Genomic DNA, 23,083 nt, shown 5'->3' with positions numbered 1-23,083 from the left:
AATCAAGTGCACTGAAGCGACAATACATTATAAAATTTCCACATAAAATTAATTTACTTGTTTAAATTATATATATATATAAAAAAATCATATTGACTCAGTGATACCATTTAAAAAACATAAAAGATAAAAAAAATTGGTCTGAAAATTTATAAAAGATGTTGTTGGGCTTAACCAAGGACAATAGTCCTATTAACTTGTATCCTACTATTTGCACGACCTTCATTACTATTTAATAACAGTGCATGTATTGCCAAAAACCTATGGACAAATTTTTCATGCATCATATCAATTTTGACCTGTACCGAATCTATCATTAAAATTGACAGAAATACTTTTACACAATAATGACAAAAATAACCTTAAATAAAAGGAGCGTGTGTGGATAAAAAAATATTTTTGAAATTTCTTTTTCAGAATATATTTCTAGATTTAAATTTTCAGAACATATTTTTGAATTTTAAATTTTTTTTTCTGGAATGCATTTTCAGATTTTGTACTGTATATTTTTTTTTCAAAATACATTTCCAGATTTGGATTTCTTGAACATATTTTTGAATTCTAAAAAATCTTTTCCAAAAAACATTTTCAAAATTTGTGTTCTGGATTTTTTTTCATTATGTATTTTTTTGCATTTTGAATTTCCTTTGTAAAATGAAATTTTGACTTTTGAATTATATTTTTTGAACTTTGAATTTTCAAATGTAGAAAAATGATAATTTTAAAAATTTTGAAAATGAGGAAATTGGTATCGTAGAGAAAGAACTTTCCAAAACTCTAATTGTTTTCTTGCTCCCATTCCCACCACACTGATTGGGCTGCCTTTGGAGGACCTTAACCCAAATGGAACAATGTAGATACATTTCCAACGATCCATCTCAATTGAGATCATGTGTAAGTTTATTTCAAAATTGGAAGGCTTTCTCATTTTGTTTCTTTAAATAGATTGATTGGTCAACCCGTAAATAATAATAAAAAAAATAGAAAAAAAATACATTTAAAAAAATAGATACTAGAGTGTAAATCAGAGTAAGAATTGAGAAAAAAATGAAAACTAAATTGTTGAAGTATTTGAAAGCATGAAATTAAGACGTAACAAATATTCAATGAGTGAACCTATTGTATCTCAACTTCTTGGTATTAGCAAAATGGGTTAGTGGGTTCATATATGTAACTCAACTCATTTGCTTTCAATCCACTTTCATAGAAATGTTTATAGGTTGATTTATTTTTTTTATATTTGTTATATACTTTATTGGTCTAATATAAAAGTATTTAATTTGCTCATATTGAAATGAGTGAAATCTAAATCCAAAATTAATTAAATAGACTAAGTAATTAAAATAAAAATTATATCATTCAAGAATAATAGTATTTCAGAAGATATATTCTTTGAGTAAATCCATTTGAATTAGGAATATTGTACGGTCTACGACCACGATAATCTCGATTAATAAAAAATAGTCGAAATCATCTTCAACATACATTCTGACATTCTTGAACTAACATGTACCCTCTTCTTTTTATAATTAAGCATAATTAAGTAGATAAATTATACACTCTAAAATCGCAATTATGATTCACTTAAACCTTTGAGAGAGTACTATGCAAATATAACCTCATTAAGATTAGTATAAATAAGGAGATACCTCCACATAAAAATACTTTTGAACATATCCTTATAACTACATACTTTAATATTAAAATTATACTTACTTGAGGGATGAACTAATTGTAAGTACTCCCAGACCAAGACTAAGATATCAACTAAGACAAGATATGAAACAGTAAAGATTATGATTAATTTAAAAGAAAATGGTCGATATTTGGGCATTGTAATAAGAATAATGAAATTGAATTGTGTTTTATTTCTTAAACGCATTTAATCCAGATTCACAATAATTTGATATAATAGTATGACATGGTAATTACTCTTTCAAATAAAACATTTTGATTGGAGTTTTACTCCGTAAGATGTTCTTACAAACTTTACTTAATAAGATGTTAACAATGACTTCCAAACATTGAAGGTCTCATAATTAAAGAAGTTAGTAAGAAAATGGAAACATTTGAGCTTGTTGTTTGCTGAGATCCAAATTGGAAACTGATCACTATATCACGATTCACAACAGTAGATACATTGGCTAACCAAATACAAATGGTAGACGATAAAAGCAAATAAGTAATCGTCTAGTAGTAAGATATTAAGGGAATTAAAGTTCAGGGTAGGTATTACATTACATCCCTGTACAAAATCTAGGGTGAGATTTGGAAGTAATTATAACAGAGACAAAGCATATCAAGCATCTTGTTGAACAGCACCATTGTCTCTGGCTCTACTCATGTTGGTTCGGCGAGTGACCCTCACATGGTAGACCCCCATAGCCAAAACCACAACAAAAGCAACACCAAAGATAATGCCAGCTATGCCACCAGCTCCTAATTTTTTCCTACCTTCTTCGTGTGTTTTGGCTTTGCTTTCATGAATTTCAGTGGCTTCCACCTGTGCTGCTAAAGGCATTGGTGAACATTTTGATGCTGCACAAGGGTCTCTGGTCTCGGGCTTTTTTTCATTGGGATGAAAGAAGCTATATGCTGATGGTGAAAAGGCTTCGGGATTCTCGTAGACAAGCCCATGAGGGGCTCTTTCTTGGGCTGTGACAATTGAGACAAGGGCTAGAGAAACTAGGGAGAGGAGAGACAAACCAATGGGATTCATGTTTTTGTTTTGTCTCCTTGACTTTCTGCAAATCACTTGGAAAGAATGAAAATTTGTGGGTGGGTTTAACTGGCTTTTATAGTGCCATGGTTCTGACAGCAAGTGGTTGTTCCTTGGACCTGAATTTTTGTGTTGGGAAAAGGAGGCTAATGAATGGGAAACATAATTATGAGCTTTGCAATCACCAGACCCCAACCTTCAACTCTTTGTAATTCCCAAACTGCCCACTAAAATTTGATTATACCAGTATCAGCCAAAACTTTCCCAAGTGTTGATCAATGGACTTGTTCAGATTTGACACTTGAAAGATTGTGAATTGTCCTGTTAAGGATAGGTGATGAGTCTTTGACCCTTTGGTGTTATATAGTGATTGATTGTTAAAAGGGTACATTCCAGTTCAAAGAGTGGAACAGATGAAACAACTCTTAACTACTCTCAGATTCCAATTAACAACTAGTCTTCACATCTGTGTCATCTCTCTCTACTGCCACAAAACATATTAGCATTTCTTTAATTCATTGAGTTGGTAATCCTTTATCCATCCATGTGTTGATCGCATGAAAATGGTTGTAAATGAATTCACTGAAACAGCTTGGGCATAAATATGGCTTCTTGTGACGAGCATGCATATTATTATTGTGCAATTTGGAGTGTATTGACGTGGCTCAAAGAATGATGGTTATACTGGAGTGAGTAGCTTGGGACCGTGAGAGCAAGTTACATGTACTTGAGTACCTTGATGAAGTGGATTACAATGTGAGTAATTAGTTACTAGATAATGAATCATACAACAAATAATTAACCATCCTTTTAAATCAATAATCATATTCTTGGAGTAAAAGGGATGGTAGAGTTGGTCGACCTGACAATTTATTATTATTTAAATAGGTATGTCAATTTTTTGAATTCGTCAGTTTTGTATATAGTCCGTCATGAAAAGTCATTCTTCTTTATTCTTTACACTTTTAAATATTTTTTTTTATATTTCTGGAATCAAAATTGGTGATAATTGATTTTATCATTAAAATATTGTTGATATTTACTTTATTAAGTTAGCCATTAAATCTTTTTTATTATAATATTAAAATTTGATTCAATTTTATTATTATTTTAATATTTTTATTATTCAAAAAATGATATCAATTACAACAATCAAGTAAATAGTTTTAAAATAAATAAAAAATTATATCATTTTTAAAAAAAATGACAACTCACCAACCTACTTTATAAACGAACGAATTATTAATTTCAGTTCATATAATCTTAATGAATCAGTCCAATCGATTTCGTTTTTACGGGAATTTACAGATAGAAAAAAAAAATGGATGGGATAACCAATGCATTGAAATTAATTGTTGAAAATCTTGAGTTTTTAAGTGTCTTATTGAGTGAATGTTAACACAAGTATATTAGGGGATGGGGTTTTTAAGATGTATGCTTTGCTTACTCGCTACGTGGAAAAGTAGTAGTAATTGAAGCATGGGGTTGCCTTAGCTTAGAGGTGCAGCAAAGGCCCTGTTTGGCACATTATTGCAAAGGCACAACGCAAAAGCGCATGCAAGAGGTGAATGTTAATCAAAGGTCTTCTTCTCCCTCGGAGGCCCCACTCCTCCACCATCGGTATGTCAATATGATGCCCTGTTAACTAAAAACAGAGTGTGCTCTGTTCCAAAACTAAACTCACTTCCTCATTCTTTGCTTTTATTTTTATACAAATATTCAATTTTTGCAGTTACTTTCAAAATATAATATTATAAAACTTAATGTAACCAAAAGCATCAACAAAAATTGAAAAATAAAAAAGCATCTCTCTCCCAATATCCCCCATATTTTCAAACTTAGCTGTGTTTTGATAGTAGTTAAACTGACAATGCGCCAATCAAATTTGAGTTAATAATGAAATACAAAGAGAAGATATATGAATTAGATAGGATCAAATATTTTTTCAGATTTTTATTTTTTGGGTGAAATTTGAAATCTCTACATTTAAACATTTAATTGCTTTTATAAAGTTCAAAAAAGAAATTTAAATTTTTAACATATTTTGCTACAAAATATTTTGCGTAAAAATAAATTATCCTTTTAAAGTTGGAGAAATTAAATTTTTTTAACATAATTTTTAGGTTAGGTATCAAACAACTTATTATTAAAAAAATATAAACATATAAAAAATTAAACTAAAATTCATATACCGATACATAGATAAATTATACTTATTCATAATAATTCTAAAAACATACTAGATGAAAATTTATTATTCTAATGAAATGGTTCTTTATAAATAAATTATAAATTAATCCTATAAAAAAAATTACTCTATGATACTCTTATTTTTTTCTCTAACTTCTATTTAATTATAAAAAAATATATTTAAGTAATAGAAATAAATATAAATAAAATTTTAAAATAAAATAATAATATAATCAGTTGTCAAATAAAAAATGAAAGTGTAAAAAAAATGTTAGTGTCATACCAAGTTATCATTCTACATACACCGTTGGCTTACGTGTTGCTAATCTGTCCAATTTCTCCATTTTCAACTGTGCCGTGAAAATTCACGGTGATGGCCGAAAAACCAAATCATGGCCTTTCTTTTAGGACTATTTTTTACATATTCTTATTATTCAGCTGTATTCCTCTGAGTTTATTTAGACCATAACTTTATACTCAATGTTCAGACATTAAATATTTACCTGCTTTAAATGAAAACATTGAATTTTTTTAATAATAATCATACGATGCTATTCATCTTGGAAAAAAAATGCATGAGATATAGAAGTAGAAAATGTTTAATAGTTTTTTTTATTCGATTATTTACAGACCAGTCAACTAAACTTGTAATGGGCCTAAAGTTCATGAACTCTGAGCCCATTTGCTATGTTCTTTCAATAGATTTTTTACAGTACGACTTAAAAAAACAGAAAAAAAACGTTAGAGTTATGTTAATTTGGTTGTGTGAAATTAAATTAATGTGATTACGATTGAATTGGATCATCAAATTTATTATTATATAAAATTAATTAAAAAATGATAATGAAGTATAGATTGAGTCTATGATTGTGAATAATTAAAAAAAATTAATTGCGCTAACTACAGACTAAAGTCTTAAAAAATAATTTGAAGGCATTTAAACACAGAATGACTTAAAAAAATAAAAAATAAAAACAGATATGACTCGCCCAAATAGATATATTATTACATAAAGTATTAAAAATTAGTTGTATAAAATTGGGTTATTTTATTAACAAGGAACTTAAATACAAAAAATTCGAAACATTTTATCTATACAAAATATTTCAAAAAACGAGATAACTTTAACTACAAGTAGTTCAAATGTTAAGTATTTCAATTTCTTTGAATTTTTATAATACTCTAACCAAACACACTTTTTGATTTGAACATTGAACTTCGTAAATATTATCTAAGTTCTTTTTACCTAAGACCAATATTAGAAAATGAGAAACCTTTATTTCAAAAAATCTCAATAATCACTAAATTGCTGTACAAAATTTGAATATGAAATTGTATGTCTGTCGTGATACCAAATCATCACTTCCAAAGTAGGTTCTTAGCGTGAAGAATAACTTATATTACTTTAAATTTGAAATAAATTGACTCTCATCTCTAGTCGATGTGGGATCTCCAACACACCCCTCACGCCGAGAGTGATAGATAGAAGCTCGTGCGTAAGACTATATATTATGGGTGACAAATGATTAAATAAATAAATTAGTTGATGTAGTTAAAATTCAAAATTTCTTACTAATATGTGTGACTTTAAATTTCATTTAAAAAGATTATTCCAAGTAATTAATATAATTTATCATATATGATAAAAAAAAAAGTCATCACTTTGGGTATATGACCGTACTGTTTAATCGACAAGTTGATGGTTTCAAATTAGCTATTATTTTGTATATAAAATGAATGTGACATGAAGACGAACCATAAAATAAATATAGTCGTTGATACGACTAACGATTACTTTCTTTTATATTTTGTTTTTTAATAATACTCAACATTATAATAGACCTTTATAACCCTAAATTTATAGTTTTGAAAAAACGTTTTCTAGAAGTTATAACTATGATTTTGACTTATAATATATATATGAATTAATATAATAATAATAATATAAAAAAAAGTCATCACTTAGCTATATGTCTATATGACTTTGCATAGCAATCTATAAGTTGATATGAGTGAACTTAAACGAAAATTAAGCAGATTTATGAATGAATAGAAATTAAGCATGATATAATACACGATTATGAAGTTCACAAGAGTGTGGCTTGATAAGGTCGAATATAATGTAAACTCGTTTAAGTTATTGGCCATGCACAAATATTATATTTTGCTCAGGAAGTCTATGCTAATATTTTAAAATAACTACTGTTTCTTTCAGTAAACGTCATAACATTAATTATTACCCAGAAGAGTATAATAATAAACTAACAACTTTTATTTAATAGTAGTTTTAATAGAAAATAACAATGAATTAAACGGGTAATCATATTTCACATTCATGTTATTAAATGAAATTATATATATATATATATATATATATATTAATCGAAATATAACGAAGTTTGTGTATTCTTAGAGATATTTTCATGCATAAAATCTTCAATATATATTATATTTCAATATAACAGATTATGCTATTATGTTCTTTAATATGTTATTTATTGTCGAATCCACAAATTCATCAATTTGGCATATATTTGGTAAAGATATTGTAAATGTAACAGTTCATTGTCGTATTAATGTTATATAATTTTTTTATTAATAAAAAAATATAATTTCTTAAAAATTAATCATTACAAAAAATATGTTTTATTTTTTGAAACATGTAATATCCTTCCACTATGTTTATTCACTCAATAATATATCATCTTTACTCTATCGTGACTATTATCGATATTATGTTTAAATTGTATAAATTATTTTACTCATTTACACGTGGTGAATTAATCGTAACTTCGATCCATATCTATGTTGTGTGTAAATTATCTCATACAAGACTTTTATTATAGTTCAATAGTATATAAACTTTAATCCTCATTACTTTTATTTCACAAAATTTTGACAACATTTCACATTACTTCAAGAAACACGAAATGAAAGTGATGACATAAAATCTTCACAATCAAACATGTACCTTAAGATTAATCCAAAATGCAATAAACTAAAATTAAGTAAAATGTGTGAAATATAGATTATAAGATATTAATTAACTAATAAAAAGTTATTACTCTTCCCAAACTATTTAATTGGGTAATTCAACATTTAATACAATTATTATTTATACAACATTCTCTACTTTTAATATAAAGTTTACTGTGATAAAAACACTTTTAAAATTGAAATATTGCTACACAAGTTAATGTATTAAATTTTAAATAAAAAAATTAAGGATCTTGTAGTGAATATCTCTAATAAATATTGAACACCATAATACATAAAATATAAACTTCACATAATATAATAATATTTGTTAGGTGGCAGACACCCTCACACTCAATACCAAAACATTCAATAGAAATAATTTTGTTTTATTTTGTGTTTTACGAAGAACATGTTAGGTTTTTATTTGTAGTATTTCATAACAAGATATGTTTTAGCTTCCTCATTCTAAGTTTTTTAAATCATATTTTGTGTTTGAGTTTTAATCTTAATGTGTATACTTAATATATTTTGATATAAATTTAAATTTAGTTATATATGTATAACTTGTTAATGATGAATGTTATATTCATTCATTTATTTATTTTATTTTTCATTTATTTGTTTTGTTTTTTGAAAAAATATTTTATCAAATATGAATAAATAAATTCAATAGATGTATACAATTGTGGTTGAAAAAACACATGAATGATGAAATTTGAAACCCAGGATTTTTAGAGAGGTTCTAACAATTTATAGTATTTTATGAAGATGACAAGACATATGATATTTTATGAAAATTTGGAAACGTACACTACAAAAAAAAATCATGAAATGAAAACTAATTTTTAGTGACAAAAAATAATTAATTACTATAATGATTAAATTAGAGACCATTCTAAATACTAACAAAATTTTGGTTTCTAAATTAGTTTATATTATTGTTAAATGGTTTCTAAATTGGTATTTAATCAGCAACTAAGGTTTTTGTTACCAAATTTAGAAACTAAATAATTGGTAGTTAAAACCTTGGTTGCTAATGTTGGAGATCCCACATCGACTAGAGATTAGAGCCTTTCATTGTATATAAGTGGGTGCAAACCTCACCTCATTGAGCCGGTTTTATGGGGTTGAGTTAGGCTTAAAGTCCACTTCTTAATATGGTATCAGAGCTCTTCGAATGAAGAGTTCTGCTGCGCTTCTCTCTTATTTTTATTTCCCTTTTTGCTGTTCTTGGTTATTTTTTTTTTTCTGTTCTCTTTCAAAATCTTGATTGGTTTTAAAAATCTTTTAGGCAATGTTTAATGAAAACCCTAGTCTTCATAGTCTTAATAGTAGTTACACTATTACATGCAATTTTTGTGGTAAATATGGTCATACTGAGGCTGTTTGTTTTCACAAAGTGGGTTTTCCTTCTGGTAATGTTAAAACCTCAAAGTTTTCTTTTACTAGAAAAGTCTGCACTTTTTGTAATCGTCTTGGCCACACTGTTGACACCTGTTATAAAAAGCATGGGTTCCCTCCTGGCTACAAATTCACCAATTGGACATCCCAAGCCAATAATATGATTACTACTGACACTTCTTCTGAGCTTTTTCCTAAAGAACATGATGTAAAGGGGATTCAACTTACATCACAACAGTGCCAATTCCTTACCAACATTTTGCGTCAGCAAAACCTTGAGGATCCTGCCTCTCACACTCAAATTAATCAAGTCGGCAACATCTCTACGGATGAAATCCCCAATACTGAGCATTCTTCAACAGGTAAGTTTTTCTCTTCACTATCTTCTATAAAAGAATCTTGGATTATTGATTCTGGTGCCACTGATCATGTTTGTCACAATTTGAACGTTTTTACTACTTATACTAAAATTAAACCTGTCTTAATTAGTCTTCCAAATGGCCAAACTATTTATGCCACATATTCTGGTTTAGTACGTTTTTCTGATCAGTTTTATTTGTCTGATGTGTTATACGCGCCTCATTTTCAATTAAACTTAATATCTGTTTCTAAACTCACACACCAACTTAAATGCACTTTAACTTTCACTTCAACCCACTGCATTATACAAGACAATCTCACTCAAGAGAGGATTGGTACAGTTAAAGCCACTGCTGGCTTGTACCTTGTCACTACCTTGCCTGCTTCTAGTCAATCTAAACCGCATTGTTTTGCTCCTTTTATTAATTGTAATATCACAGACAAAACACTATGGCATTATAGACTAGGACACCCTTCACATGAAAGATTACATGTCTTAAGCAAACAATACTCTTTTATTACTGTTGATACTCATCATGTATGTGACACTCGTAGTCGTGCAAAACAGAGAAAACTTCCTTTCACTTTAAGTAATACTGTTAACTCTGCTATTTTTGATCTTGTACACTTTGATATTTGGGGACCATGTTCCATAATTTCTATGCAAGGTTTTCGTTATTTCTTGACTATTGTTGATGATTACTCGCGTTATACTTGGGTTATTCTGCTGCATAACAAATCTGAAGTGCGTCAGCACATCATTAACTTCACTGTTTTCGTTCAAAATCATTTCAAAACTAATATCAAAACGATTCGTACTGACAATGGTGTTGAGTTTGCTATGTCAAATTTTTATGCTTCAAAGGGAATTATACATCAAAAATCTTGTGTTGAAACACCACAACAAAATGGCATTGTAGAACGTAAACATCAACACATACTAAATGTAACCCGGGCTTTACTTTTTCAAGCAAATCTTCCTCCTATTTTTTGGGAATTTGCTGTAAATCATGTTGTTTTCTTAATAAATGTTATTCCTACTCCATTACTTGATAACATCACTCCTCATGAAAAGTTGTTTGGAAAACCATATGACATTTCCTTTCTAAAAGTATTTGGTTGTCTCTGTTATGCTAGTACCATTACTGCACATAGGAAAAAATTAGATGATAGATCTATCAAAGGTATTTTTCTTGGCTTCCCGCAAAATACAAAAGGTTATATTATCTTAAATTTAAAGTTTCATAGCATAGAGATATCAGGACATGTAATCTTTCATGAAAACCACTTTCCATATAAATTGGACCGTGGCTTGCCTAAGGACCCTAACACTTTATCTCTCCCTATTTCTAATGCATATAATTCTGCTTTTGATTTTTTTCAGATACTGCACCTCCTGTCGAGCCATGTGCCTCTACTCCTGCACACAATACTGTTCCTCCACTAGCCTCATTATCCTATGATCTTCCAACAAATAGTGTCTCTGCTCCTGCATCCAACATTGCACCTCCATCAGAATTATCACCGCCTGCATCTCCAGGAAGCATCTCACCCCAATTTCCAAGAAGATCAGTTCGTCCTCACCGACAACCTGCCTATCTTGCAGATTTCCACACTACAACCAACACTGTAAGTAGTAGATATCCTATTCATAATTACTTGTCTTACAATTCCTTATCTTCCAATTTTAGAAATGTTATTTCCTCTATCAATTCTCATCCTGAACCTCGGACATATAACGAAGCCTCCAAACATGCTTCTTGGCAATCTGCCATGCAAGATGAGCTTCAAGCTCTTGCTGCTAACAATACTTGGCAACTTACCCCTCTCCCTCTAGGAAAGAAAACTATTGGTTGTAAATGGGTATATAAAATCAAATACCATTCTGATGGCACTGTTGAGCGCCACAAAGCTAGAGTTGTTGCCAAAGGGTTTACCCAACTTGAAGGACTTGATTTCTTAGACACTTTTGCACCTGTTGCTAAACTCACTACCCTCCGCCTTCTGCTTGCTATTGCCACTACCAAAAATTGGATTTTAAAACAACTTGATGTCAATAATGCATTTCTTCATGGTGATCTCCATGAAGAGATATACATGACCCCCCCCCCCCCCCCACCTGGCCTCTCTCTTCCTTCTCCCCAGCATGTTTGCAAGCTTCAACGGTCTTTGTATGGCCTTCGTCAAGCTGGTCGCCAATGGTACGCCAAACTTTCTACTTTTCTTTTGTCAAATAATTACTCTATTTCTGTTGCTGATCACTCTCTTTTTCTTAAATATAATAATGATAAACTCACTGTTATTCTTGTTTATGTTGATGACTTGCTCTTAACTGGTGATGACACGGAGGAAATCAATACAATTACTGCATCCCTTCACCATCACTTCAAGATAAAAAATTTAGGTAATCTCACTTACTTTTTGGGACTGGAAATTGCTCGCAACAGTACTGGTCTTCATTTAAGTAAGTCAACGCAAGTATACTCTTGATCTCCTTCAAGAAACTGGCATGCTTGACTCTGCACCTGTGGCCACTCCACAGCTAATTAGGTACTAATTTACTTAGTTTTTAAAATGGTCTCTAATTTAGTTACTATAACAACTATTTTTATCTCTAAAATTGATTTCTATTTCATGTTTTTCTTGTAGTAGTATGATATTTTACAGAGAATTTGAAACGTATAATATATTCGGAAAGATATGGTATTTTACGAAGACTTTGAAACATAAAAAAAAAAAAATATTTTGAACCCATAGTACTTTACAAAAGAGTTTTAAAATTTTTGATATTTTATAAAAGAAGGCTTTGAAATCAATGTAGTTAATAAAATTTTGAAACATCCGTTAAATACTAATTTTTTTCTCCAGATTTAAGGAAAAACACGTTCCCAACAAATGATTTATTTGAGAAAACTTAAAGCTTTTAAATAATGTAAAAACAAAGTCAATTAAAAAAAAGTTCTTATACTGAGAGAAGAAGAACATAAGAAAAAGTAAACCTAAAGCCCATTGTCTTACCTATTTTATTTTGTCAATTAACATGTCATTTTAGACATAAATAAATATACCCACAAATGTGTAAATGGTATAATATTTAACATACACTATCAAATGATAATAGTGAGAAATTTAATGATTGTAGAAATGAATCTTATATTATCCCTAAAAGAAATTAAATAATAATATAAGAATTTAATAGCACTGTAACACATAAATTCAGCTGTTCCTCTGATTTAAAAAAGAGACAGAGAGACAGTATGATATACAAACTCTATCCGTTACCATCGAAAGGGGAGAGAATAACAAAATAAAGTTGAAAACGTGATCTACACGAATACCACCAATTATGGGATCACGACAAAACTCATAAATACTCAAATCACCAAAAATTAATTTCAGCCACTATTCTTCTCCTTCCCTATCTCTGTCTCTTCTCTCCACCATCTCCCCACTCTGCAATTATCCTTAATCTAAATCTTTTTTAAAAAATCTTATAAAATTTCTATCTTAAATTTGTCATCACATATAAATATATATAAAACTATACGGAAGAGACAAAAAAAAAGGGAAAATAATATATATGTGAGTTATATATAAAAATAAACGTGATATATTGATGGCTAAATTATGCGTAATCATAAACATATAAAATGGGAACAGAGTAGCAGAAACATAAAATAAGGCAAAGATAAGTACCTTACCTAATCAATCTATTATTTTACGAACACACGACACAATAAAGGAATCCCAACGATCAACCTAACGTCTTTATTACTTATTTTTTGTTTCGAACTACTACTGTGTTATTTTGTTCATAACAACTACGATGAAAATGTTTCACAAAAAATGAATTAATTAACGGCTTTATATCGTGTGCGATACTGCAATTACAATTTAATTATGACGCTAAGCTCTTCCACTGTTCTTCTTTCCAATAATACATTAGTACTAATTGTTGATTTATGAAACTCACATACATGAATTTCTAATTTAAAAAATCATATTTATAAATTTGATATTAAAATTATTTTGTCGATAAATAGTTGTGAAAAAATCGAAGTATCGAGAGAGAGAGAAGATATGTTTGTTGAGGAAAACAAACAGGTGAAGTAATAGGAAGGTTCAAGAAAGTTGTGGTTACTTATTTACTTGTAGCAAGCATGATTGCGAAAGCACACCAAATTTATCCTATTGGGAGGACCACTCACTCCTTTTGTTCTTATTCCTTCTCAAGGTTACGCAAACTAATTGTAGAAGATGGGACAAAACATCAATTATGTAAATATATATAAATTACATTAATTTACAATTAAATCTCTGATAGCAAAACTTTACCAAAGAATTTTCATTAAACTGAAATAACTTTTCTATTAAAGTAATCAGAATCAAACATAACACAAGGCCAGTTCTAGTGCATCCCACAGATTAAAGAAATGCTGCATAGTAGTTTTGGTTTTGGTCTGTTTCCTCAAGTGCTTTGAACTATAGTTATCTCATGATTAAGTGCGTGAAAGAAAGCAAGTGATGATTTATTTTTGATAACGCATTGGGAACAGTGGTAACAAGTGGTAAATTTGATGAACAAGCAAAGAGAAAATTGATATGATAGAATAGAAGAGAATACATGAGGGAAAAGAAAAAGGGATAAAAATACAGGGTTGACATAATAAAAGCATTCTTATCTACAAATTCAAGAGGCCACGGTATCTGGTTTTCCCAAAACCCACGGGTAAGGGAAGAAGCCAAAAGGAACTCCAAGAGAGGGACCTGTAGACAGACTTGAATTGAAACACTGTTATTGTTTTGGGTGACACAGGACAAATCATAATTTAACCGGACAATTTTCTTATGCGTTGCTCCTGAAGGATCCAAGAGCCTTTATTGCTGCAGCTCTCAGAATGTACTGGTGGTAAAATGCAGCCACCGCAGCTCCAATAAACGGTCCAACCCAGTAAATCCACTGAAAATAATCACAACCGTTAACAATTTTTCTTTTTCATGTAAAGAAAAATAAAACAACAACAAATTTTAAGGTTAACTTACTTGGTCGTCCCAGGCTTTGTCGTTGTTGAAGATCACAGCTGGTCCGAAACTCCTTGCCGGGTTAATGCCGGTTCCAGTGATAGGGATTGTAGCCAAGTGAACCATGAAGACGGCAAACCCAATGGGAAGGGGTGCTAGTACCTTTTTTATTTTTATTTATTTATTTATTTACAATTTCAAAGTGAAGTAAGTAAGTAAGAAAGAAAAGGAAAAATAGTAAATTAAATTGAACGATGAAGAAGGTAAGAGATGGTGTGCTTACAGGAACATGAGAGTCCCTAGCGTTTCTCTTAGGATCGGTGGCGGAGAAAACTGTGTAGACAAGAACAAAGGTACCGATGATTTCAGCACCCAAGGCAGTGCCTTTGTTGTAGCCATCGCTCACAGTGTTGGCTCCTCCACCGTACCTGTTGTAGAAGGATTTTTGGAACGCCTTCGCCAACCCAGCACCGGAGATTGCACCGGCGCACTGTGCTACTATGTACAACAACGCCCTCACCAGCGACACCTTGCGCCCCAGGAACAACCCCAGTGTGACTGCAGGGTTGATGTGTCCCCCTGTTACACCAGATCAAAAAGTTAACTGGGTGGAGCAGAAAAAGCAGAGAGTTTGAGATGATGGATGAAAGTTCAGTTTTTTATACCGGAGATGCCAGCGGTGCAGTAAACGAGGATGAAGATCATGCCACCGAAGGCCCACGCGATGCCCAAAATGCCAACGCCGTCACACTCGGTGTTACCGGGAATACTGGTGTCGGTCTGTCTCTTGTAGCCGATAATGGTCAAGACGGTGATGTAAAGGAAGAGGAGGGTGGCTATGAATTCGGCTATGGCGGCTCTGTACAAGGACCACTTGGTGAGCTCATCGGGGTCGAACAACGGCGCGGGAGGTGGGTCGTGGTAGTCCTTGGCGGAGTATTCGGGTTGCTCTGTGACCTGCTCAACGTCTTTGGCCATTGGTGGTAGAATGAATGTGGGAGGAAGATGGTAGTGTAGTTGTTTGAGTGAGGGTTTGGAGAAGAAAGATGGTAAGTATTTAAGGAAGAAGGGTGTAATGAGTGGAATTAATAATTAATTGCAATGTTTTGTTCCTATCTGACTATGTGGCAACGATTACATGATTAGCGTATTTTTTTGCCGCCCTATTAGCTTCATTTCGCTTGCATGGTCCCACTCTTCATTTCCTCCATTTTCTCAAATCTGTTTCTTCTCTGGATCTACCGTTACATGCCCCTAACCCTCAACAACTCATCTATTTAAATTCCTACTCACTTCATAATTAATTACTATTATTCTATAATTAAATGTTTAATCATCACTTTAGTAAAATAGTTTTATGAGTCCCAATATATATTTGACATCTTTCACATGAGAAACATTTGACGTTGTGGACGTGATAATGATGTGATAGATTGAGATTGCACGTGAATAAGCTGCACGAACTTCAAAATAGGATAAAAAAAATATATTATATCGGTGTTAGAAACAACCGGTGTAATGTTTTTTTTTTACTTAGAATGAATAACCACTTACAAACACACGGGTAACCAGTTTTGCGTGTGTTGCATAATCAGCTCTAGTAGGGTTATTACATCGGTTAAGCTATCTAGCGGATGTAATATATGATTTTTACACCGGTTAAACCATCTAATCGATGTAATATATGACTCTTATTAAAAAAAATGAATTTTTTTCATGAAGAGTGGGTGGCCATAAACGTTACATAAGTAAGTACTTAACTAGTTTTGAGTGCGTCTCATAAGTAACCACTTATAGACACACGGATAACAGTTTTGCGTGTGCTATGAGTCATATATTATAATATAGAGTCAGTGTCACATCTTCACCAAATATCACGTCTGCAGCGTCAATTAATATCACGCAAGTAGTGTCAAGTCTTTGTCAGTGAAAGAGGGCGTTAATAAAACATTTTTCTAGTTTTATAGATGAACACACGTAAAATATATTCATAAAACCTATAGAACTTCATCATATAAAGCTCCAATCTCTTACCATCTCATGGCAGATGGAAAATTGGAGTTTTTGCAGCACTCCAAGTTGAAGTTCGTGGCTAAGAAATGATTGCATAATAAAAAAATTGCAATAGGTGAAGATATATTAGAGTAAAGGTATGAATGAGCACTATTATGAATATTAAATAATTGTTGATGTGATTAAAATAAGGAGAAAAGGAGCTGTCACTTTTGTGGAGTGACGAAGGTTTGCCAGATGAAGTTATCTGGAGCCACCTAAAATGAAATAGATGCAGAACAAAAGGGATTCACCTTATCCACCTCACAAAAAAAATAAAAAAAATTATGTGGCCACTATTGCAAAGTTTAAATCACCATGACTATTTTAAAGTCTGTATTAGGGTTCTTGTTCTGATATTATACATTTTGTGCATCTACTTTCATAATCCAACAAAAAGAAGTTTAAACCATAAACAAAGAATATTCGAGGTTTCTTGTGATTTCATTGCTGTCTCGTTCAGTTGATTAGGGAGAGCTGGAAAGAGATATGAATCAAGTCTCATGAACATTTAAATACTTTTTATGCTTTAAATAATTTAACCTTTTGTACTACAAAATATGCAGTTTATTATATTGCTGATTCCGTTTGGATATTATTGTATAAGAGCAATGAAAAAATTATAAACATGTTGGTACTAAAACTTCAATGAGAAAATTATTAAGAACCAGTTATAGGTAAAAGAAAACAAACACAAGATATGTTTAAAAATGGGAGCAAATTTAGTCGTTTTCTTTTCTTGTAAGTTACTAATGTATTAATATTATTTAAAATATTTTTTAAATTATCTCTAAACTAATAGATTAAATAACAAGTCCTTCTTTCAATCTGTATGAAACTTCCGTTGATTTTTATAATAACAGTATTAAACATTTTATAAATTAATTAAATTTAAAAACTTCTTCAATAGTCAATAAGCTAGAGCCATCTTATCTTTCCTTTCCCTTTTTTCAAATAGATTTTTTTTTTTTAAATTGTTTTCTTTCAAAGGTAATAATATTTTGGACAAAGTTAAATATAAACTTATCTCAATAAAAAAATCGTCGTGTTATGGTAAATTATTCCCCTCCACGGTATCTAACTTCATGTGTTTAAATATTATTTGTCATAATAAAAATGCTATGAGTTAATTTGTCTCAATATCTATATAAAAAAAACCTATACAAAAAACTGAGTGCATATTTTAAGCTTTTAAAATCAAGGAGAATGAGTTTTATATTTTAGAGAAATTTAAAACAAATTACAATTATAACTAATTTTTAACATAGAATACTTTAAAGAAAAAATAGCTCATACTTTTTAATTAGTTTATAAAGTAAATCTTTTAAAAACAAGACGGGTTATATATTATGTTTATGTATGCTTTTTTCATTCAAGAAAAAATGTATTATATTTTCCTATGCTCTTTTCTACCCTTTCAATTCTAGAAAAAAATGTTTTTATTTATTTCAATAATGCATTTGTTATTAATTTTTATTATACTCTTATGTGTTTTTAATTTTAAAATAATTTACATATATATTGAATAGAGAGAAAAATAAGTGAAATAAAAAATTGAAAACCTATTTAATTTTGAATTAAAAAATTATTATATTTTTTCATTCCTGAAAAATAACATTTGAAATATATTTACACTGTAACCTAATTAATTTGATCAACCCTAGCACAAAAAGTGTATATCACTCAGACATAAAATATGTAAAAATGTGGACGAAAACAATTTCTCTTTCTCCTGTTAGTGGGGGCCATTTGAAAAATTATTACTCAGAAATGAATTAGAATCACAAGTTTTTTTCCATTGACTATCGTGAATATTCTGGTTCATTTACATTACTATTCCACTTTTAATTTTCTTCCTTCATTTTCTTCTTCTTTCTACATAATCATGATATAATTAGTACAAAATATTAAAGTTGAAAATGTCTGAATTATAGTAGCTGTCATATTTAGTTATTATTTTGTTGTCTTTATATTTTTTCAAAATACGTAATTTAAGTCTCAAAATTTCTCTTATGCAATTTTAATTCTTACATCTTGTAAAATCTATATTTTATTTCTTTAAATACTCTAGTTAAATATTTATATTTTGTTAAATTTATAATTTTGACCAGTCAACTTTTTACACAATTCTAGTTTCTTAATTTTTAAAATATTTATAATTTTGTTCAAGTTTTAATTTTATAAAAATCATATTTACATCTTTGGTTGATAAATATAAACTTAAAACAATAGACATTTTAATTTATGAAATCATAAAATGTAACATCTTTTTAGATAAATTCATTACTATTTATTTCAAACTATTTTATTGTAATTTTTCCTTTCTTAGTTCAACTATTTTTAGTATTGGTTATGGACTTCGGCCAACCCTGATTTAGGAAGGATGTCGATCTAATTATCCCAGGTGTAATCCAATCTGGTGATCGAGTACAACTTTAAGTCAACAGTAGTCTCAATTGTCTGTGCATAAGGTTGGGGAACATGTTTGGTTATGGGCCTTTGACCGACCCTTGGTCATTTAGGTAGGAGACTGATGTAAATGAATAATGTAAAGAAAATAACATAGGACAAAAATTTGGATTAATTAGCATTTATCAGACAGTAAAAAGAGAATCATAACGGCAAACACAGGGTTAAAACCGACTCAATATATAATAGGTAAAACCTCAAAGATAAACAAATCACAAATTAGGTTAAGAAAACACTTGTTATTGACTATCTTAAATGTTCTGGGTTTAGGTTGCCTATTCGCCTGTATACAACACTTAGAAAACAACATTAATATTAAGTCTATAAATATTTTCTTAACTTATATAAATGTTTCTTAACAACAAATGGGAACAAAATGAAAATTTGTGATGTAATTTGTATTAAAAAGACAGGAATGAATGGATGGTGACAAGATGAAGCTGCCTTTGGTTCTTCACAAAAAAAAAACGTGGCAGTCTGAGTCAGAGTGAAGCACACAAAAATCCATTGGTCTGGCTACAAAACACATATAAGTTAATGAAATTGTTTTGTTAGTTTAAAATTTCAAAGGAGCCACCGTCCACCTCTACAGTCATTCTCATCTTACACAATACAACATTTCAAGTCCTCAACACGTGTATAATTCTCAGCCACAAATTCACGTTACAAATTCAATTCACTAATTTTTGCTAATTTCTTAATGAATACTTTTCTTGACAATCTACATCAAATTATAAATAAAATAAATAAATATTTAAGATTATATCACAATTATCTCATTATGCAGTATTCAAACTAATATTTTCTCTCGCGTTATCCAATTCTAAAAAAATATGTGAAATTAACATTTTCTCTCTTTCTTATGCACATTATGTTTGAAATAAGAGAATTGTACTATAGCCATATATATGCAGCAGAATTGGGTGGGCGGCTATAAATATTTGAATTGTGTGTTGTTATCTTGTTGGTCGTTATCATTATTTTTCCAATTTTACTTAAAACTATGGTTACAAACATTGCTTCAGTGGCACATTTGTTGTCCATGTCTGGAGAGTGGTTGGAAAGATGCGACCAAAAACATATTTCAAATCCCAAATTTTGTGCACAGATGAGACTATCTATTCCATGTCAGCCTGTCATTTATCACAACCCACTCAAGCTGGAGGATTCCAATAATTCTTCTGTTCTTCTTCTCAATTATACACCTTCATTCTTAATTAAGATAACATATAAGAAAATTACATAAGAAAGATGATAAGAAAAATAAAATCTTTTTATTTATTTTTTATTTAAAAGTACAATATCGTATAATAATTATGTATAATTTAATAACTTTTTTTAATAGAACAAATTGTTATTTTTATATAAGTGAAACAAAAAAAAAGCTCAGTGTAGTTGTTGTCCAAATTCCTTGCTGGTTGTTAACATCTACCGATTGAGAAAAACCTTTTCTTTTGCAATTGTAAAATCATGTACCTAATATGGAACACACACCAATGCTTAGCATGTAGTTAATATGAAAAGGAAACTTATCACACATGCATGTTTAACACGTTGGAATCAAAATTTCTTGTTCTTCTTTTTTTATCTCTCTAATCAAAATTGTGTGTTTTATCATGTCAGACTTGTCGTATTCATTTAGAGTGAAGCTGAAAATAGGTTAAAATAATGTATGTTTAAGATAAAACTGTGATCAATTCATCATGAATTTCATCTTTCACAATGTTAATCACCTGTAAGTGATATTTCCACTTACAGAATGGATTCTTTATCTTCTCTTTACCAATTCACCATTTCATGTTCTCTTATGGATTTTGCTTCCGGCACCTTCATCATTATTAACTCCACCCGACTACTAAGATAAAAGTACCCTCTCTTACTGCATCACACTACCGCTGCCGTCACCATTTGTAGAATAAGAAGAGAGGAACAACACTGAAGAAGAGAGAGAAAATAAGCACATTTAAAAAAACTTTTTCTAGAAATTATTATATACGTTTTAATAAATTTGTTTTTAGAAGTAAGTTGTTCCAAAATATATTTTATGTGTTTTAAAAATTCCGTTACAAAAATTTCATTATGAAAATTATGTTTCAGAAATCTCATTTTTAAAATTCTGGAAAAGTGTTGCAGAAAATTTCTAGAGCGAATAATCCAGAAGCTACTTTAAATAAAAGTCAAATGTTTGATATTTATGAAGGTGCACTAAGAAATTGTAGTGATGGAGGAAGAATAACCTCTCTCTTTTTCTCTCTCTGACCCAATGCAGACGGGCCACTACTTATAGTAGGGCTTATTTTGGGGAGGGAGTAGGGAAATAAGAACGGGCTTCAGGCCCAACGAAAACCATCCATTTAGTTGAACAAGAAAACAAATGAAGGGCTGTTTCTTCTTGCACACATCATTTCCAAAGAAGAATATTTTGTCCTTTTTAAAAATGACTTTCAAATTTTTCTTTCTGAAATATTTTTGGAACATATTTAGCGGAATATATTTTATTAATTCTGGATTTACCTGAAAATAAAAAAAATTATTCCTGAAAAAATATTCTTTTATTTAAAGTTGTTTTTATCATTTCATAAAAATATTTTTATTATTTTAATGAGAAATCAATTGCAAGTTAAAATTGATATGGTAAAAAAGAATTTGCGAGAAGTGACGTCTCTTTGTTCATTGATAGAATATGGACGCAAGATAAGATATATACATTGTGATGGCACCAAGTTTTGGCCCTACAATCTAGGCTCTTTGTAAGGTTCCATTGAAATGCCTAACCCTCATGCCAAAAGCTTAAGGGTTTTCAAATTATTCTTCTTCATCATTGTCCTCCAATATGGTCTCTAGTCTGGGACTTCTGCAAGCCTTCGTAGGGAACTTCAAAAGCGAAGGTGCAACCTCAATCCATAGCTTCATCGTGTGCCTCACTTCTTTGCCCTCGTAACTTATTTCTATCAATCAATACAATACAATGAAAGCTAATAATCTTGCCTCATCAAAGCGGAATTTTGACTATGATGGAGTTATTTTTTTTGCTTTTTATAAAAAATGGGGTCCGTTTAAAAAAAATTACAAATTTAGGCAAGTTGTGCCAATTCGGCACGACTTCATATGCACAAATCGTCCCAATTAGACACGACTCTGCCATATCATACTGAAGTCGTGCCAACTTGACAAAACTTTTGCCAAATCATATTTTTTTTATTGTTTATATATTGGGTAATAAGTTATCTAATGTTAAAAATTAATTTGATACACAACTTTATAAGAGTGTTAGTTTTAAGGAACAAAAAATTAGATAATCGTGTATGAATCATGTTTGGATAATCAGCTTATTCAAACTTTGAGCCATTAACTCCTGAGGACATTGCTACCGGACATGGTTTCCCACTAGCCAAAAAATATATTTTGATATTTAATGTCTCATGTATGCAATTTTTTTGATATTTTGATATTTAATGGCGCCGGACATGATCCATATACGATTATCCAATTTTTTGTTCCTTAAAACAACTAACACGGTTAGAAAGTTATGTATCAAATTAATTTTTAACATTACATAACTTACTACCCAATATATAAACAATAATTTTTTTAAGATAAAATAAATATGACGTGGCAGAAGTCGTGCCAGGTTGGCACAACTTCAGTATGACATGGCAGAGTCGTGTCAAATTGGAACGATTTGTGCATATGAAGTCGTGCCGAATTGACACAACTTGCCTAAATTTGTAATTTTTTTAAACGGACCCCATTTTAATAAAAAAAAAAATAACCCCATCATGATCAAAAACTCCACCAAAACTTTATTATGTATCGATCTCTCTCTTTTTCAAACAAGAGAGAGAAAACTATTGATCAATGAAATGAACGAGTGACCAGAAGTTAATTAAG

At 30.2% G+C, this 23,083-nt stretch overlaps 2 protein-coding genes across 2 annotated transcripts; both read right to left on the bottom strand.

The window, feature by feature from the left end:
• Positions 1-2,081: 2,081 nt before the first annotated feature.
• LOC137835731 (uncharacterized) lies at positions 2,082-3,054 on the bottom strand. The gene has a single exon (XM_068644362.1). The coding sequence runs from the start codon at positions 2,717-2,719 to the stop codon at positions 2,300-2,302; it is 420 nt and encodes a 139-aa protein (XP_068500463.1). The 5' UTR covers positions 2,720-3,054; the 3' UTR covers positions 2,082-2,299.
• Positions 3,055-14,222: 11,168 nt separating this feature from the next.
• Positions 14,223-15,933, bottom strand: LOC137835733 (aquaporin PIP2-7). Its single transcript, XM_068644364.1, has 4 exons — positions 15,337-15,933; positions 14,955-15,250; positions 14,693-14,833; positions 14,223-14,609 (listed from the first exon to the last, which is right to left on the bottom strand). The coding sequence occupies exons 1-4, from the start codon at positions 15,647-15,649 to the stop codon at positions 14,496-14,498; spliced, it is 864 nt and encodes a 287-aa protein (XP_068500465.1). The 5' UTR covers positions 15,650-15,933; the 3' UTR covers positions 14,223-14,495.
• Positions 15,934-23,083: the final 7,150 nt, after the last annotated feature.

The sequence above is a fragment of the Phaseolus vulgaris genome, chromosome 5, assembly GCF_000499845.2.
Source record: "Phaseolus vulgaris cultivar G19833 chromosome 5, P. vulgaris v2.0, whole genome shotgun sequence".
NCBI lineage: Eukaryota > Viridiplantae > Streptophyta > Magnoliopsida > Fabales > Fabaceae > Phaseolus > Phaseolus vulgaris.
This window is presented reverse-complemented; position numbering and strand designations above follow the sequence as displayed.

Excerpts from the sequence above, each read along its gene's own strand:
- LOC137835731 (XM_068644362.1), bottom strand. The coding sequence starts at position 2,719 with ATGAATCCCATTGGTTTGTCTCTCCTCTCCCTAGTTTCTCTAGCCCTT.
- LOC137835733 (XM_068644364.1), bottom strand. The coding sequence starts at position 15,649 with ATGGCCAAAGACGTTGAGCAGGTCACAGAGCAACCCGAATACTCCGCC. Across the intron at positions 15,251-15,336 it reads CTGCACCGCTGGCATCTCCG|GGGGACACATCAACCCTGCA; the intron begins GTATAAAAAACT and ends CTGGTGTAACAG. Across the intron at positions 14,610-14,692 it reads ACAAAGCCTGGGACGACCAA|TGGATTTACTGGGTTGGACC; the intron begins GTAAGTTAACCT and ends GATTATTTTCAG.